The sequence below is a fragment of the Engraulis encrasicolus genome, chromosome 3 (assembly GCF_034702125.1).
Source record: "Engraulis encrasicolus isolate BLACKSEA-1 chromosome 3, IST_EnEncr_1.0, whole genome shotgun sequence".
NCBI classification, from domain to species: Eukaryota; Metazoa; Chordata; class Actinopteri; order Clupeiformes; family Engraulidae; genus Engraulis; species Engraulis encrasicolus.
In genome coordinates, this window is record NC_085859.1 from 29939136 (window position 1) to 29958753 (window position 19618).

Here is a 19618-nt window from a genome sequence, read left to right on the forward strand (position 1 = left end):
AAAGTGCCATAACCACTTTGCTAATGTCGCACAGATATAACGTTTTAACAATATTACACTTATTAGTTGGCTTCTTGTTGTCCTTCTCAACACAACGGAATACCCTAGTTAGCATGTTAGCTATCAGTTATCAGTGGATATCTGCTACTGTTGGTATTTGCCTGGTCAGCAATTTTGAAGTAATTTGCTCGCTATCTTTACACAAAACACAAACTTGCTGAGCATGCATAGTTGAAATTCTTGTCCATCTCCGATGGCTTTCTGCAAATGCAGCATATCGTGTTCTCAAAAAAGAAAAAAAAGACACCTTGAAGGAAGGAATTGGAGCATGTTTCTAAGAAACACTCAACCGCACTTCATAGCACCTTCAAGTAGAAAGTAGGTGTTCTGAGAGCGTTCTAAAGAACCCTCACATCTCCTGAATGAGTCACTTCATAGCCTACTCGACTGCAGAGGAGTAGTTTGACAGAGGCGGCCGACAGACGTGACAGCGGTACTCCTGGTGGTTCTGACTATAGTTGAAGTGTCGTCCTAGATCACGGCGGTGATGATGACGGTTTTTTTTTCGAATGCCTCTTCATGGCCCTCTCACTTCATTCAGCTCAATGGCATTACGAGCGTGACCGTATCATCAATTATGACTGCTGTCAGAAAAGCTCACAGCCCTCCCTGCCCTTGAAAAGCTCCACTGTTCTGAAGTCAGTAACAGCTGCAGGGCCGTTGACAGCTTTTGCCATGGCCCAGGACAAAAGCCATCAGAAAGGGACCCCCACCTAATACATACAATATAACGAGGACTAAGTTCTGGGCCCCATCTTTCCCTGGCCCTGGGACAACTGACCTGTTTGCCCCCCCCCCTCCTGAATGCTTCCCTGAACAGCAGCAACAGTGATGGGGAGGGGGGGAGGGGGGGTGTCAGAGCAGCTGCTGCGTAATCATTGGCTGTGGCAGATGTTAGAATGGTTTCAGCTCTGGCTACCATGTATCCGCGACATTTGCTGTTTTATATCAAGAGATTATTTTAGGAATGGGCCGGGTGCTTTCGAATTAGCACAGCTGACTTTCAAGGTACTACAGTACATGCACTCATGTGGCATTCCATTTTCATTCCTTTTTATGACGGAAACAAAAATATAATGCTAAACACTGACTCTTTTCTTAAAGGGACACAGTGCAGGAAATGGACAAAAAAGGTACTGCAACTATGCTGTTCATTGAAACTGGGCTGCCTTTTGCTAAATTTGATCTTTTCATGAAAGTTTACCAAGTAATAAACTAATATTTTCTAGCATGGCCCAAGTACAGTCATTTTTGCAGCTAAAAATAGCTATTTCTGGAAATTCAAAATGGCGGACCATGGAGAAGATCCCCCTTTTCATGTATGAAAAGTGCCATTTTTCCAGTCATAATGAATACTTAGAATTTGATGGTGGTGGTAAGTATTCATGAAAAAGGTAACATTAGTGAATGGGCCGCATGAATTCTGGAAATAAGCAACTAAAAATCTCACACAGTGTCCCTTTAAAACTCGCGATAGCCTTTTTGATGCTAAAGGTCATTTAGAGGAAGTTGTCTCATTGCTGCTCAAATGAGGAATACAAACTCTCCTCTTTGCTGTGGACATTTTAAAATAAACATCCACACAGTCAAATAACAAAAACATACACATACACATTTGTGGAGAGTTTCCAGAATTAACTCATAAACACATGCACAGTACATACAGAATTTAACCAAGCAAACTGTGTTCTACCACAACCAACTTAGTTTCCTATACTCTGAGAAAAGAGGGAGACCATCCGCAGGTCTACGTGCTCATAGGGTGAAGCGCTAACCTCCCCATTTCGTCTCTGCAGACAGGAGATAACGTCCTGGAACTTCTTTCCCTCCAAGGGCAAGATGAGTCCTCAGACATCAGAGGGGAGTAGTGCTAAGCGAAGATGATTCATTACATGTGCCGCATCTGCCTCCCATTAAAAAACGTCTTCACCCCTTTCCCTCTCTCTCTCTCGTTCTCTCGTTGCCCGCAGCCTGCCCTGGCCGCTTCTCTGTTGCCCCCACCACCTCCTACCTACCCACCATCCCCTCGCCCCCACCACATCCACCATCACCACCACCACCACCACCACCACCACCCGCATTATCAGTCTTCCGTACCTTCGAAAGCGGGAACAGCATGTCCTCTGAGACGGCGTGTGCGAGCACAACACATTACTCATCCAGTTCAGAGGTGCTGTTCGCGCCGAGGATCCAGAAGACCTTTTGGGAGCCTGCCATCACCGAGAAGAACACCTTCACTTTTTACAGTCCTGGTGTGTAAATTAATAATAAGAGAAGAAGCCATTGCTTCCTGCCTCGGCACCTTCCGCTACACACTGTGCAATAATTTCCTGATTTAATAAAAGAACCGTCGACTTTCTCAGGTTACCTGTAAAGTCGAGGTGTCGCTGTCATCGGGTTTCATTTTTATGGTGTGAATGTCACATTTGATGCGGAGGCGAGGAAGAGAGGGGGGAGAGAAGAATAAAAAGGAAAAAAAACAGCGTGCTTGCTTTATGTAAGTGATAATAAGCTGTCTGTTTCCAGGCAGTGGAGTTGACCTGATGAGCCTCCATTTCTCCCAGGCTTGGCACATCATGCATCTCAAATGGCGTGCCTGTCTGAGCACATGTGGGTGTTCCCCCAGCGAGCCGGTTGATCTCTGGCCAGAGTTGATCCATCACTGCCATAAGGTCACTGGCGTCCATACGGATCTCCTCAGTCAGACGCTGCACTTTAAAATGCCATTTGGGCGGCCGTCCAGTGGGATTTCAATCTCCCAGCACAGCATGGATGCATTTTCACATCAGCCAGCCAGCCCGCCCGTCAGCACTGACTCAAATGGCGGACGGTGGCAGCAGTAGCAGCAGTAGCAGTCTCAAATGGCCTGCCAGGGACTTGGGAGTGTTAAGAGCCAAAAGGAGCTGAAAGGTGTTGTGCTCGTGTTTGTGCTGTGCTCGCTCGCGGGCCGCGAATAGCATTTCCCTGTCTATCCTCTGGAGACTTTGGTGGAGATTTTTTTTTGCATAAAATAAATGATGCACTCAAACAGAGTGCACACGCCTCTCCGGATTTGTCTGGAGGGAAGTGGTACAGAAAACGTTCTCACACCTTAAATGGTATTGGGTTGTTGTAAGCGTTCGCGCTAACGCCTAAATCTTCTTGTTCCGGATTTCACACGCCATTCTCCGATAAACATGCGCACCACCAGTTCTTGCTACTAATGGCTATTCAGGATGTGTTTTGCACCTGAGTTCTTCTCCACACATATGCGCTGTGCTCCCTGCGTCCCCCGAGTGTAACACGTCTCCTTTGGGGGCCGCGGAGGTGAAATCACAGCTTGCCACATGCAGTAAACATCCCCAACTCTTCGGAGGGTATCCATCACTAATGATCTCTGAAGCGTTGGGTTTCCGCCCGCCCATATGGTAAAGTCACTACTGTACACAAGCCCGAAATGTTTTTCTTTTCTTTGTTTAGAATTTGAATCGAGAGCTTTGACTTGCAAAACAGTCCAAACCAGGCATGCCGGGGGTTTAAACAAACCACATCAGGAAGAAAAAAAAGGGAAAGTGCTGTTTTGAATGTCTCTCATTATCATTCAGAGGCATTTGCAAAACACGTTGCTACTTTTTTAACGCTTAATAAGGTGCACGGGAATCAAAACATTACAAGCCTTCAAAAGGCAAGCGGAAGATTGGCTGATTAAAAAAAACCCAAAGCAAAACAAAACAACCACAACGCACAGATAGAATCCCAGGGATCGCTCTACGCCATTGTTCAAATAATCTCGGCCACGTTTCGACACGGATGCCCTAATTGTTGTTATTAGCATGGAGAGAGGTGCACCCTGGGAAGCCGGGGAGGGGAAGGGGGGGGGGGTCTATGGTTATCAGTGCAGGGCAGAGCCGGGTTTAATTACCCTGTCTGACAGGTGAGGAGGGTGGTGCGCCGGGGGCCAGAGCCTCGGAGACAGGTGGCGAGGGGATGAGGTGGCGAGGGGACGAGGGAAGGGCTCGTGTTTTAGGAGCAGGTGTCCCCCCCCCCCAACCANCACCACCACCACCACCACCAGCCCTCTGCCCCTTACCAGACATATGGCGCAGGGTGACAAGCGCGGAGCGGGACGAGCGAATAAGCCACAGGGACCCCACTGATCCTGCCTGCTTCATCTGTTACAGTCAGGGCCTGGGAGACAGGCTTGCTCTGCTCAGGGAGAGAAGGAGAGACGGAGAGAGAGAGGGAGAGAGAGAGAAAGAGAGAGTGTGTGGTGGGGGCACTAGTCATGAAGTAGGCCAAGAGACAGTTGAGATTTTAAATTCTTTAAAAAAAAAAAAAAGTCTTCACAGGCGGCGGCACGGCAGAGGACACGTGTGCTGTTTGCGTCGGCCTGACACCAATATACACCTCCCCAAGGTCTGCTCGTGTGTCTGTGGCCTCATTAGCTTCTTGCGGTGGAAATGGGAGCCTGTACAGTACAGGGTATTTTTTTCCTTGTATGTTTTAAGAACATGTATTTATGTGTACATGTACAGTATACACACGCATGAGCACGGACATTTGCATGCACACACACACAAGCGCGCACACACACGCACGCACGCACACACACACACACACACACACACACACACACACACACACACACACACACACACACACACACACACACACACACACACACACACACACACACACAGAATCACAGAACCCATGCATAACATATAGTACTTATGTATTATGAATTGTAGGTACTGATGTATTTTGTAATTGTAGGTTGGGCAAATGGACATGGACAAATGGCCATGAAATCACAACAAAAGCACACTGCCCTATTTCATTCCCTCTACACCGTCTGTCTGTCTTACTCATTCTGCGGGGCAGGGGGTGAAATCCCCAGCAGGGCAACTCAAGTGGGAATTTCAGAAATGGAGATGGGTGAAGGGGTCAGTCGGTTGTGGATAGGGATCTTGCGGTAGTGGTAGTGGTAGGGGAGGGGTATCGGTAGTCGGGGCAAGAGAAGAATAAAAAAAAGAGGATAAGAAGAAAGAGGAGGAGGAGGAAGAGGGGGAGTGATGTCAAGACCTAGGAAACAAAGCCAGGAACCCCCGGCAATGTTGTCTCCCCTTCTCTCTCCTCTCCTCTCCTCTCCTCTCCTCTCCTCTCCTCTCCTCTCATCTCTTCTCCTCTCCTCTCCTCTCCTCTCCTCTCCTCTCCTCTCCTCTCCTCTCCTCTCCTCTGTATCTCTCCTCCCCTCTCTCCTCTCCTCTCCGTCTTTCCTCTTCTCTCCTCTCCTCTCCTCTCCTCTCTATCTCTCCTCTCCGTCTCTCCTCTACGTCTGTCCTCTCCTCTCCTCTCCTCTCTCCTCTCCTCTCCTCTCCTCTCCTATCTCTTCTCTCCTCTCCTCTCCTCTCCTCTCCTCTCCTCTCCTCTCCTCTCTATCTCTCCTCTCCTCTCCTATCTCTCTCCTCTCCTCTCCTCTCCTCTCCTCTCCTCTCCTCTCCTCTCCCTTGGCTCAGAGCAGCTGCCACTTCTGAGTCGGGAGAAAATGATGGCAGATGAATCAATTTGGCCTGTGGCCCTAAAGTGCACTCCTGTGTGCCCCAGCCCGCGCCGAGGATAATGAGCCGCTAGATTGAGCCGGCGTGGCGCAGCACAGAGGTGCCCCCTCTGCCAGAACGGAACGCCATCGCTGCCCGACACTATAATACCACCCATCCCCCCCCCACCCACACGCACGCACACACGCACGCACACACACACTCACACTCACAAACACACACACAGTCTCGCACATGCGCGCACACACACACACATGCGCGCGCGCACACACACACACACACACACACACACACACACACACACACACACACACACACACACACACACACACGCACACGCACACACATACCCCCCCCCCACCCGTGGGTCTCTGCTGCCTCTCTCTGGGTTAATGGGGGTGAGGGTCCTCCTGCACAGGACACTTTCCCGAACAAATTAGAGGAAGGATCAGTGTCCTTACGGCCCTCCTCCCCCCTTGCCCTCCTCCTCTCCCTCCTCCGTCACCTCCTTCCTCCTAGGAAACACTCCCAGCAGTACCACCCAGCACCACCCCGCCCTACCCACCCCACCACCCTGCCCTGCCCCTGTGGCACACACAGGGCTCTGGCCCCGGCGACGGAGCGCGGTGGCAAAGCCAGCCAGTGGGACGGGGAGGGGTGTGTGGGGAGGGCAAGGGCTCAGGGTAATGTGGACTGACACGCCATGATTCTGAGGCACAGCCCCAGAGAGTACAACTGACAGGTGAAGGCAGGCAGGGATAGAGGAGGGTTGAAGACATAAAGAGATGGAGGGAGGGAGGGAGGGAGAGAGAGAGAGAGAGAGAGAGAGAGAGAGAGAGAGAGAGAGAGAGAGAGAGAGAGAGAGAGAGAGAGAGAGAGAGAGAGAGAGAGAGAGAGAAAGGGAGGGAGAGAAGAGGGCTTGAAGACAGAAACAGAGGGAGGAAATGGGAGAGAGAGAGAGAGAGGAAGGCAGAGGAGGATAGAAGAGGGCTGAAGACAGACAGAGAGAGGGAGAGAGAGGAGGGAGAGTAAGAGAGGAAGGCAGGGTGGGAAGGGAGGAGTGCTTGCTGCCAGGGTGGGTGGGTAGTCCGGGCGGGCAGGCAGGCAGGCAGGCAGGCGGGCGGGCGGGCAGGCGGGCAGGCAGGCGGGGTGGGTGGTCAGGCGATCCGGGAGAAAGCCGGTCCTGTAATCATAGGCGGGGAGTTATAGACCCTCCGAGGCATGCGCTTTTCCCCGGCCCTCGCCGCAGCGTCGAGGTGAGGGGGGGATCAAAAGAGCAGAACAACAAAGCATCCCACCCGCCCCGACAAAGCAGCCAGCCACCGTCTCCCCACTGGCAGACTGCGGATTGATCGACATGGGGGAGAGGAGATTTGGCCCACTGTTGTGAATGCATTCAGAGCCTCTCTCTCTCTCTCTCTTTCTCTCTCTCTCTCTCTCTCTCTCTCTCTCTCTCTCTCTCTCTCTCTCTCTCTCTCCAGCCCCGACAGCACAGACAGGAAGGCAGCTGTTGTTATTCTTTTTTTCTCCTCCTCTGTCTTCACTCCCTCACTCATCCTTTTCTTTTTTGTCTCTCTTCCTCCCTCCCTCCCTGCCTGCCTGCCTGCCTCACTTCCTTTCCTGTATCTACTTCTCACTTGCTTTTGCTCTTTCTCTTTCTCTCTTTCTCTCTCTCTCTCTCTCTCTCTCTCTCTCTCTCTCTCTCTCTCTCTCTCTCTCTCTCCTTCCCTCATCCGTGATTGTGGCGGGCTGTGTGGAGGGGAGAGGCGGCGGGGACGGCGGGGGGTTGGCTTTAGCAAACCCCACAGCTCTGTGTAAATGAGCAGACCCAAGTCAGCACTCAACTTGGGGGAAATTAAGAAGCTAGAGGGTCCTTTGAAGATAATTAAAGAGCACAGAGAGCGGGGGCCTCGGGAGAGCGGCCGCAGACACGTTCAATACCGAGACTAATGGAGCTCATTTCCAGTGCATTATTCATGTAAAACATAGACATTACTTGTGTATTTATATTTCGGGGCTGCTTTTTAAGCCTAGCCTAGCCCTACCCTCCCTCCCTAACCCTCCACCTCCCTTCCTCTCGCTCCCCGATCTCACACCCCCCTGCCTGCCTGCCTGCCGAGTTCGACGCTCGCTTGGAAAAGCTCAACCTGTTTAACCTTGCCCCCGTGCTTCTGGCTCTCCCTCTCGCTCTCTCTCTCATTCTCGCTGCGCTGCTGTGAGCTGCTGCGGTAAACAAATTAATCCACAGGACAAAGAAACTCTGGCCCGCCGCAATGCGAGAACAATACCTAGGGGCGCCGAGAGAGCGTTTCAAAGACGTTTCCCTGATCCTCGAGTCCAAGGAGGGAGGGCAGCGGAAAGCGGTGTTGACCTTGATCTCTTGTCACCACACACACACACAGCAAGCCGGGCCACGAGCTCCTCTGAGACAGAGAGAGAGAGAGAGAGAGAGAGAGAGAGAGAGAGAGAGAGAGAGAGAGAGAGTGAAAGAGAGAGAGAGAGAGAGAGCTCTGGAGCTAGCTAGCTAGCTAACGGGAGAAGATAATGTGTCTCTGGCGCTCGCTCCCTTCGCTCGCTCACTGCTGCTCGGTATTGACGAGCACACGCTGCTAGAGAGATCCAGATCGAAACGGGGGCCAATTAACACTCCCCCTCACACTTATCTGCTGTCTTAATCACAGAGAGGCTGGCATGCTAATGTCTGTTAAAGCGAGTGTAATCTCCTGTGTGTGCCTCCAGTTCATTTTTTTTCTCGACATTCTTCAGAAACAATAGCATGGAAACGGGTCTAAGAGACCACGTAATTAAACTCGACGGATAATTAGACATTTGCCTCTGATCAATGAGCGTCCTGATTGGGGAGTCTCTTCCGTGAGAAACAGAGGGAGGGAGAAGAAGGGTGGGGAGTGGAGGGTTGGAATGGTGGGGGGTGGGGTAGTGATTGCAAATGCTTATTTTTAATTTATCAGCGCTTGATGATGCTGAATAAACAAAACAAAAACAATCAGTGTGCGGTTCCAGTTACTCCCTCTTTTCAATCACTACCCGATCCTTTCCCCTTTTTTTTTTTTTTGCTCCACCGATTTTATTTTAGTTTTTTTGTCTCTCCCTTTTGTGCTGCTGTGGTGGCCATGTTGGAAAAAGTGGACCGCTGCTGCTCATGCCGACTTCCAGACAGAGGAACTGATTAGCTTGTCAGTCTGTCAAAGGCAGTTTGAGGAGGCGAAAGTCTTCAGACGCCAGTCAGCCATGATTTGTGCCACCTGCAGCTATTTCTCCGTCTGCCAGGTCGGTCATGTGACACTTTTATTTTTTTCCACCTTTTTTTCTTTTCTTCCTCTTTTTTTCCCTCCCCTAACCCACCTTTTTTCACACCAATTCCCAGTGGTGCTCTGGCAACTCTCGCCACTGACCTCATCACAGAGGTAATTTATCCATCCAATCAGCTGGCCTGTCCCGGCCACTGGCTGGGGTAATTAAATGGGAATTGTGTCTGGTTTGGCTTGTTACCGAGTGGCAGAAGGACAGGCAAACACCCCGTACCTGCACCCCGTACCCGTATAGTAGCGCGCCGCACCACCCCAACACCACCCACCCCCCCAGCCTTGGGGCGGCCAGGTGGCGGTGTGCAGCAGGACCTGTCAGATTAGCTGATGACCCTTTTAATTCTACCTAGCCGGGGGCCATAATTGATATTTACCAGGAAAGGTTAATTGTAGCAGTGATCTGCTTAAATTGCGGCGGAGATCTGGAGACTGCAGTGTGCCCACACACACACACCCCCTTGCCTGCGAAAGCCACGAGGGAGCCACTGGCAAGCTGCTAGTCAAATGGATTACGCCCTGCAGCCTTCCCAGCCCTCTCTGGTGCATGTGGGGCTGGATTTGGGATGGAGGTGGGGGGGAGTTCGCTGCGTTGATGGGATGCTACACACCTGCAGCAGGGTTATGCTAGCCAACTCTTTATCCTACACACACACACACACATGCGCGCGCACGCACGCACACACAGACACAGACACACACGCGCACACACACACACACACACACACACACACGCACATGCACACGCACACGCACACGCACACACACACACACACACACACACACACACACACACACACGCACACACACATTAGCATATACTACTCAACCTTCATCACATACCCGCTCTGTAATATATAGGTTGGCGCCATGTTACTACTCTATTGAGTCAAACCTCTAGTGTCCAGACCATTAGGGGAAAACATGCAGGGAATAACATGGAGGGAAAAATAAATGCCTCTGGTCTACATTAAAAACCCGAATGTTCCCAAGCGTTTACCGTTTCAATGTTTTTTAATTAGGTTTTTGTCATTTCTCCCCTCGGTTTTGCCACTGTGTACATGCATGCTGCATGTTTCCAGAAGGAAATGGAGTAATTCTGTTTGGTCCACATTTAAAGATTATTAGCATAGATTACTGTATGTGTGTAATGATAGTGAATGTATGTGACCTCATAGTTGCATCACATATGATGTGATAGGGTCACGTTCAGAATACTGGGTGGTCGTGTTTGTCTATTGTGTTCTTGTTTATTGTAATGTCTTTGTAATTGTATCAGATGCACTGAAAATGGCACAGAACAAATTTCCGAAAGGACAAATAAATAATCTATCTATCTATCTATCTATCTATCTATCTATCTATCTATCTATCTATCTATCTATCTATCTATCTATCTATCTATCTATCTATTTATCTATCTATCTATCTATCTATCTATCTATCTATCTATCTATGTACATGACCGCCATGTTATTTCCTGAAACAACAACAACAAGATTCACATTTCATACTTTCATTCTTCATATTTCTCCCATTCCATTATCGCTTTCGTGTGTTACTAAAACAGACGTCTTATGCTTTCTTCCTTCTTCTTTTTCTCTTTTTTTTTTAACAGTTCCGAGGTTTCCCAGGTCAACCGGCAAAGAACATTGAGGAGGAGGCCATGCAGGAACTGGCCAGACCCCAGCGGAGTAACTCCAAAGATAGACTCAGTGAGGTAAGCTCCCCCCGAGAGCGGACCAGGTGTCTTAGCACTTCATTCGCACGTCATACTTGATCCAGCAGGCTAAATGTCAAGCTCTGTGAGTCTTCTGGATTTTGTAGGAATGGGAGGAAAATATATAAGCCTCATGAATGGGGGGTCTTAAGCAAAGACTGTCATCGTCTTTGGTACTTTTATTATTAGTATTGTGGCATGCAGTGTGAATGTTGTGCTGACATCCACATCCATGGAAAGTGACACATCCAAAAGCTTATAATACATTTATAAAGACCATAGTCAATAGTACTTGATAAAATGCACTGTCACAAACCTTATTCCTATTTGACGAGACACAGTGTATTCTTGGTGATGAGGATTCACCTGCCTGCTTGTGCAACCAGTGAGTATGCACAGTATAAGTTATTATGCATTATATTAGTATTATTATATGTGGCTGAGCCTTATGAAGAGGCATTCTGACTTATTAATGTAAATGTGTTCTATGAATGCATATGAATCTATAGATACCGGAAAGCACTTGTTTGCACATACAGTAACAGAATATGGCTCAGTAGAGCTTGGGTAGGATAGGGTACACCACATGTATACATTCAAGCATGGTTAGCTCCTCTCACGGGAGACGCTAGGCAATGAACAAGCAGGTGCGAGGCAAGGCGTCCGTCTGACCTGACCGCCCAGGGAGTTAAAAGCCCGTCCAATCATCGTCGGCATCCTGTCCATATGGTTACTGACTGCCGAGATAAGTGGCCGACGTCGGTTTCGCGGAGTGAGAGGAGTGAGGCAGGCAGGCAGGCAGGCTGGCTGCTGGCTGGCACGGGGATAAAATAATGCAATTGGGATCGGGCGGGGGAGAGAAAGTAATGAGAATTTATGCAAAATCCCACGCGGCTCCTTTTAAATGAATGTAGAATATGCTTCCTAACTAATGCCTGTCAAGCTAGGCCTTCCCCAAACCAACCCAAATTCAATCAGACTGTGCAGTCGGCTGGAGAGAGACAGAGAGAGAGAGACAGAGAGAGAGAGACAGAGAGAGAGAGGCAAGAAGCTGTCTCTGCGCTGCACTGATGGAGGGAAAAAATAATGGAAAAGAAAAGATTTTAATGAACATATTAAGTGCATTGTTTAAGCTATTCACAATCCCGTGGAAAATTAAAGAAGTAGAGGAAATAACCACCTCCTATCTCTTCATGTTGTGTTCGCGCTCTGCTTCGCTCCCTCATTTGTTCTCCTTTTCGCTCATTCTGTCTCTGTCGTTCTCTCTCTCTCTCTCGTTCGCTCTCCCTCTGCCTCTTTTCGTCTCTATCTGTCTCTCGCCATTCCTCATGAATTTGTGTAAAAGGCTGTTTTTTAATGAAAAAGTCAGGAGGAAAAAGCAGGCTTGGCAGATAAAAGGGAGATGCTGGCTGACAGCTCTGACAGGGAAACGCAACAGTGAAAGGGGGGCTGGTAGGGGAGCTGTTGAAAATTGCATGCTGTAATCGCTGACGGTGTTAGATATGGCATGTCTCTCTAATCTGCTGCCAAATGAATGGCGGCGAAGAGAAAAAGCAGATCACTGTGCCTGCGCGATCCATATCTATCCGTCTCTCTAAACTGGAGATTGTCATTCCACCGGCATCTCGCCACTAAAAAAAAAAAAGAAAAAAGAAAAAAAAGGAAGAAGCAAGAAAGGAGAGAAAAAATAGAGGGAAATGTGTTGGCCAGCGTCGCTAAACGTTTTCTGTAAACACCATCTCTCTGTTGTTCACAGGCTCCGTGAAAATCTTCCGTAATGTTTTTCGCCACGCTAATTCGTGCCAAAGCATACACAAAGATGCACAAAGACGACTCTGATATCCACTTCAAAGTCTCCCAAGCTATCTAATGATGTTCTGGTGATGAGCTAACTGGATTGCCCGTGTTTAGCGCCAAAAGGAAAAAAAACGGAGACAAACAACTGCCACGTTTCCTCACGTTTCCTTAAGACAGCTGTGGTTTTCATACACAGCCTTTGTAAAAACATGGCACATGGGCTTCATCTGTTTGTTTGTTTTTCCCCCAGAAAAGGGTCGATTTTGCCCTAGCTGTTGCCACACAGCTAGCATGGCTCTGATGCCATGCGGTAGAGGGATTAAGGAAATACGACGGGCGGGTTAGCTTGTGTGCCAATGTGCTGGTGCTCTGAAGAGTGAGGGAAGAGAGACGGTCTTGGGATGGGCAAGGTGCCACAGCTTTGGAGGTGTGGAGAAAGGAGGAAGGTGGGGAAGAGAAGGGAAGGGAAGGGAAGGGGAGAGGAGGGCTAACACAGATGGGGCTCTCAGCGTCACCAACCCCACCTTTTCCCCTCAGCAAAGCGTGACCTGCTGGATCAGGGCCCTGTTCTTGGGCTGAGCACTTCATGCTCCACCGAGCCCTGATTGGCCCCTGCACGGCAACCGAGCTCACAAAGAAGCCAATAGCGCAGCCCCCAGGGGGAAAAAGGGGGGCCAGGGCCCGCCCCACTTGTCACCGGCCCTTTGAGGAGTTGAGGGTGCATAGGGGGTGTGCAAGAGGGGTGCAAAGAGGAGAGTATTGGGGTTGAGGGAGAGGTGCATCAGGGCCTCATGGGCGTGGAAAGGGGAATGGATTAGGGGGCGGATTTATCAACATTTTCGGTCCTCCGGGGCTGTTTAGTTAACCCTAAAACTCTGCCAGTGTCACGAGCACAGCCCCTCTGCTCAACCCACTGGTCCCCCCTCCCATCCCTGATTCTTGTCCCAATACAACACCCTTCTCATCCCCTTCTTCAACCCTCCCTACCCCCCACCCCATCCCGTTATCCCCTTCTCTCTCTGGGGCAGCTTCTTAAACCCTTTTGAAGCCCTAAGCGCTGCAGAAATCCATTGAGAGCCATGTATAATGGCTTTTAAGAGAGAGTGTTTAGATGTATCCCAACCCCGTGGCTTATGAACCACGCCAGCTTTAATGGATTCACCCCCCCTCTTTCTACACACACACACGCACGCGCACACACACACACACACACACACACACACACACACACACACACACACACACACACACGCAAACACACACACACACGCACGCACACACGCACACACGCACACACTTTCTCACACACACACACACACACACACACACACACACACACACACACAGACAAACACGCACGCACACACACTCCACCTCACCCTTCTCCCCGATTCAGCCACACTAAATCGAATGCATTGTCCCCTCATTATCATTTAAATAAGCCGCCTTTTCTCCTCCGAATGCCCCAAACTTGAATGAACCCTGCATTGTAAGGCTAATTCCAAATAGTCTTGCCCTCCCAAGAGAGCTAGGGGTACATGCATGCCCGCACGCATGCACAGACACACGCACACGTACACGCACACGCACACGCACACGCACATGCACACGCATACGCACACACACTCAGACACACAGACACACGCACGCACACACACACACACACACACACACACACACACACACACACACACACACACACACACACACACACACACACACACACACACACACACACACACACACACACACACACACACACACACACACGTTCACTTTTGCACCCTTTGGGATGGGGGGGCACCATGGCTGTCCACATACGACACTTCTCCTACACCACTCCTCCCTCATCTCTCCGTCTGGAGAGATCAAGGAGGAAGAGGAGGCAGAGGAGGAGAGGAAGAGGAAGGAGCTGTGGAATATAGCTTCCTGGCTCCCACAGACCCCGCATTTCCGGTTTGCGGCAGGACGCCTCTTTAATTGTCACAGTGGGGGGGCGGCCCGCAAATCAGAGGCAACAGAGGCACTGATGAGGGCTAAAGTGGTGCGCAGGTGTGGGAGGGATAGAGCGCCGGGCTGGGTAGGGTAGGGTAGGGTAGGGTAGGCAGTGTTGCCAGATTGGGCTATTTCCCGTCCAATTGGGCTGCTTAGGATGGCCGTGTGTGGGTAAAAATGGCATTTAGCAGAAAAACCCGCTCAATTTTTTCCATAGAAATCAATAGAATTGGGCGGGATTTTGTGCTTCTAGGCGGGTTTTGAGCATTTTTTGGGCTGGAAATCATCAGACTCATCTGGCAACCCTCAGGTTAGGGTAGGGTTGGGTAGGGTAGGGTAGTAGCACCGGGATTGAATTCCAGGCAAGGACAAAATTGGTCTAGCAGAAAAGTCCCCTCCTGAGACTATGGTTGAAATTGCCAATCGAAAAGCGGGGAGGGGGGGCGAGAGAGAGGGAAAAGGGGGGTAGGGAAGGGAGGAGGGAGGTTGAGACGTAACGGAGATGTGGAGATTGATATTCTTGACTGTGCCTGGAGTGACAGAAAGCACCTCTCTCCCTCTCTCCCTCTCTGTCTATCCACCACCACCACCACCATCTCCACAGGGGCAGCCACCAGCACCACTGCTGCCGCCATTACCCACTAGCCCTCTCTCCACCCTCTCTAGTCGGCCTTCGCTCGGTGGAATGAACTGTGGAAGGACTGGGATCCCATGGCCCCCCTATTCATCAAAGGTTTCCGAGGTGCCAGTCTAGTTACTTGCCTCCTCGCCTCCTCACAGCAAGAGCAGGGAGGGGATAGCACTTGCGTTAAGGTGAAACAATCCACCCGAATCGCTATAGCTGTGTTGAAGTGCGTGCGCGCCACCACTGAGTTGTACGTTGCACTGAATTATTCATTCCCGGAATTTGGGGATGAATGACAGTTATTCAAAGGCGGAAGAAGTGATCCTGTGAGATGCGGCTGAGGACTTCACTTGAAAACTCTTCCGAGCACTCTTAGATGTTTACCCTATTCACCAAGTGGAGCGTTCATTATTTAGAAGGTGTGAGAGTTTGACATTTTAAGGTGATGCAACTGCATGGTAAATTAGTGGGGGAAGGAGTTCTGCGTGAGAGCCTCAAGAAAATAAAAGGTCCCTGTGCTTTTTCTTACTTGGATCAGGCAATTTAATGGGGAGAAAAATCTGAAAGCAGTGAAATGTTACTGCAGATATATTTAAAAGTATATTCAGTGCAGAATGGTACGGAACTGAATTAATAATCAAGTCCATATGCTTCTGGTAGCCGTAAAATCAGTGTCACTTAGCTTGCAGTAGTTGATAGCTTTTATTTCTTTGAGATTAGCATCACTATTCCTCAAGATAACTCAATGCTATTTTCCATGATTCCATGATTCCATGATTTCCATGATTAACCTAACCACAGACCTAAGGACCAAACAAAATTAATTTATAAAGGGCCACAGTATTGTCATTTGCGAACAAAATAACTCATGTCTGAAACCTAGGTTTTCATTAGCATGTCTGCATTTGCTCACCTGTGCAAATCTGGGTAACACTTTACTTAAACCCAATTCTATGGTGCATTAGGAGCGTATTTATAATGAATTATAACGTGCATCATAAATAGTCACAATGTATTATGGCTACACTCATAAAGCTTCATGATATCAACAGTTATAACTAAACATCTAGCTTATTATGCGTTATAAATGCAAGGTATTATAAGGCATTATAAGCTAGATGTATAGAATTGGGTTTAAGTAAAGTGTTACCCAAATCTGACTTCCCATCAGCATTGCACCTTTCCCAGGCCTACCACAGGTCGAGGCCCACAACCGAACAGGCTGCACAATAGGCCCTAGATTGCTCCCCCAGATATCAAGTCGTTCCAACCAATAGGTTTCAATAGATTGCCAACCACGGCCACACCGTGTTCATCATTTTTCCTCCCATCCCGCGGTAATGGAGCGCTCTGCATTTGCAACATGATGCGTCTCGGTCGGTGTGCGGTGAGCGGGCAGGACCCCGTGTGCGAATGGGATCACGGCTGACCGTGCGCAGGCAGGGAAAAGGTTAATGCGCGTATTGATATTAAAGTGGTGCGGCTTCATCATGTCTTTGTCAGTCCTTTAAAGGTCACCGCTGTTTCTCTCTCTCCCTTTTTCCCTCCTTCTATCTCTCTCTCTCTCTCTCTCCTCCTCTCTCCTCTCACAGAGCTCAGCACACTCGCTGTCAGGGCGCGGCTACTCGGTAAGTGACATTTTCATGCTTCATGGCTTTATGGCAGAATTACAATCTCCACGGCCACTTTTATGGGCCCACAGGTAGACATTTTAATTATGTTAAATAGAGTAATGGAGAAATCATGATATTAAGGACATCACTCTTGGATGACTGACTGATTAAATTGTACAAAAGGTGTCCCGCTGTACCTTAAGTAAATGGCCCCCATCTTCCCACTTTTTTTTTTTATTTACCGCAATCTCATTCCGCACTGGGGCAGTTAAAATGTCTTATGTCTCTGTCTTGCTCTACTGACTGCCAGTACCTCAGCAGCGGCAGCCTTTTATATGCCGGCGCTCCCCAAAGCACTCCTCTAATTCCTCAGAAGCAATCTCCACCGAGATGGTCTCCCTGGTGCATTGATTCTTCCCGACTCTTCCCTAATTATGCACTTTATAGAATGTCTGCCGTCGCTCGGAGACGCGCGCAGGCGAGGCGGGCCCTAATATCACCTGTGGTGGAGCGCGTGTGTTGTTGTATTCCCAGGTGAGGCGGCGACGAAGTGAGAAGACGCAGAATCGTCTTTTCATCCTAGCACCGATTTTTTTTTCTCTTCTTCTCGCTAGCGAGGTGTCACCGGTAGGCTATTTATATTACTTGAAAGTCGACGTTGGCGAGCACTCATGCATACCATGCAGCAGAATGTCACAAAGCCGTCATCTCTCCTCCTGACACACCCTTACTTGTGCACAGGAGGAATCTAATGCATGCAAGCTGCAGAGGTTGATGATGGCGGCGCCCGCGTCAGTAGCGTTCATGGAAAAATGATTAAATTTCGTGATTATTTCTCTGATGGCGAGACTTGTTCTTCGGGTAGGGCTTTGAGTGATAGTCTTAACACTTGCCTTTTGTTCGAATCTGGGCATTTTTTTTTTTTTGATAAGAAAAAGATGGTGCGATCCGAGTCTGTTGTGTGAGCAGAGGTTTTATTGTGGAGGACAAAGGCTCCAATAACAATAACCACACAAGTTATTAAATGAACTGTATCATCTGATACGAGTTGACAACGCTTATCAGCCGATGACAGCTGTATAAAGACTGTATTTTGAACAATCGCAACGTTGAGCGATAACACAAGTCTTTTTTTTCTTCTCACCCTCCTTTTCCACACCACATGGTTTGTCACATTCAACGCTTTCACAGCTCCACACTCTGAAGGGAGAAACAAGCTGAAAAAAGTGACCTCTCAAAGGCCTCTCTGGGACCCTGTGGCATTAGCTGTCACATCAGACGGAGGAGGAGGTGGAAAGGGAAGAGAGTGAGAGAGAGAGGGGGAGAGGGAGAGACAGATATATATATATATGAAAGCAAGGGAGGTGGAATAAGAAGAGAGAGAGACTCCCTCCTCCTCCTCATCCCTCTACACCCTCCTCTTCCTCATGACACAGAGAGAAAGAGAAAGAGAGGCCTAGAGAGAGAGGTGCAGAAAAAAATGAAGAGACGCAAGAAAAAGAAAAAGAAAGAAAGAGAGAGAAAAAGAGGGAAAAATGGCCGATGGTGGTGCTAGGAGGATGTGGTGGAGGAGGCGTTGATGGAGGGGTTGGGGGGGGCAGGATGTGTCACATTGTCAAGCGTCCTGCCTCCCTATCTGGTGGCGTTATCTGTGGCGGTGGCAGTGGCAGTGGGGGAAGCGCGAGCAGGGGATGAGGTGGTGGCCTCTGGGGCGCTCGCGGGTCTGTCTGGGGTCCCGCCTGCAAGCTGCTCAGGCGCGGCGGGCTGCACGCTGGCCTTATCTGCAGGTGCCCCGGGCCCCGCTGTGGGGCTGCGGGGGCCTCTCAGGGGCCCGCCCTGGATGAGAAGAGATGAGCTGCTGTGGAGGTGGCAAGCAGACGCGTCCCTGGCAGAGAGATGGAGAGAGAGAGAGAGAGGGAGAGAGAGAGAGAGAGAGAGAGAGAGAGAGAGAGAGAGAGAGAGAGAGAGAGAGAGAGAGAGAGAGAGAGAGAGAGTAAACAGACAGCCAAAGAAAGAAACAGGGAGAGAGACAGAGTGAAAATGCGAGTGACAGAGCGATAGAATGCAAATAGACAGAAAGCCAGAGAGGAAAACCACAGATAAAGAAACAGGTAGATAGAGCGAGTGAGTGACAGAGAGAGAGAGAGAGAGAGAGAGAGAGAGAGAGAGAGAGAGAGAAAGAGAGAGAGAGAGAGATGAACTCTGGGGATGGCAGGAGTAGGGTTATCTGATGGCCATCCCAGGGTCCCCAATCGGCATCGCCTGCCCCCGCTTCACAGGAAACACATCAGCCTGGGAGCTTTTATCTGTCGCTGGGCTCCAAGAGGAGAGAGAGAGAGAGAGAGAGAGAGAGAGAGAGAGAGAGAGAGAGAGAGAGAGAGAGAGAGAGAGAGAGAGAAAGAAAAACAAATCTCTCTTGACAGTTTGTTTTCCTCTTCCATAACAGATAACGCCTCCGCTGCTTCTGCAACCGCCATATGTCTGTGTATGTCTGCCAGGCCCCTGGTATTTGCGAAGTTCACGGCTACACCTACATTCAGATGTATGAAAAAACCCAGCCAAGCCTGAAAATTTCAGATAGGGAACCGCAAGAGTGAAAGAGTGAAATACAAAACCCCTCCAAAAATATCTCGGGCTATTTTCACAGATAACTTAGCAGTCGTGATTTAGCCTATCTATCAGACTGCTCCTGGGATGTTGTTTATTTAACACCTTATTCATCACTGCTGTGGGCTTTGACATGGTAGGAAGCTCCCACAGAGATGTCTGAGAGAATGAAGTCTCAAACATCAGAATAATGAAGCTGTGCAAGGCTTTACTCCATGCTTTTATTTTTGAATGAAGTTACGTTTCGGCTTTCTTGGCAGCTAGTTTATTTATTTATTTATTTTTTATTGTTTGAATTGCGCCAGTAGCCAACACCTCACCAAATACTTTGGTGTGTG

At 49.3% G+C, this 19618-nt stretch overlaps 1 protein-coding gene across 1 annotated transcript in view; it reads left to right on the forward strand.

Annotated features, from left to right (window-relative positions):
- LOC134444429 (fibrosin-1-like protein) overlaps positions 1-19618 on the forward strand; it is a 329076-nt gene that overhangs the window by 146973 nt on the left and 162485 nt on the right. Inside the window, exons 3-4 of the mRNA XM_063193753.1 lie at positions 10542-10643; positions 16653-16688. Of these exons, the coding sequence (XP_063049823.1) occupies positions 10542-10643; positions 16653-16688 (138 nt within the window). The remainder of the gene's footprint in view (positions 1-10541; positions 10644-16652; positions 16689-19618) is intronic.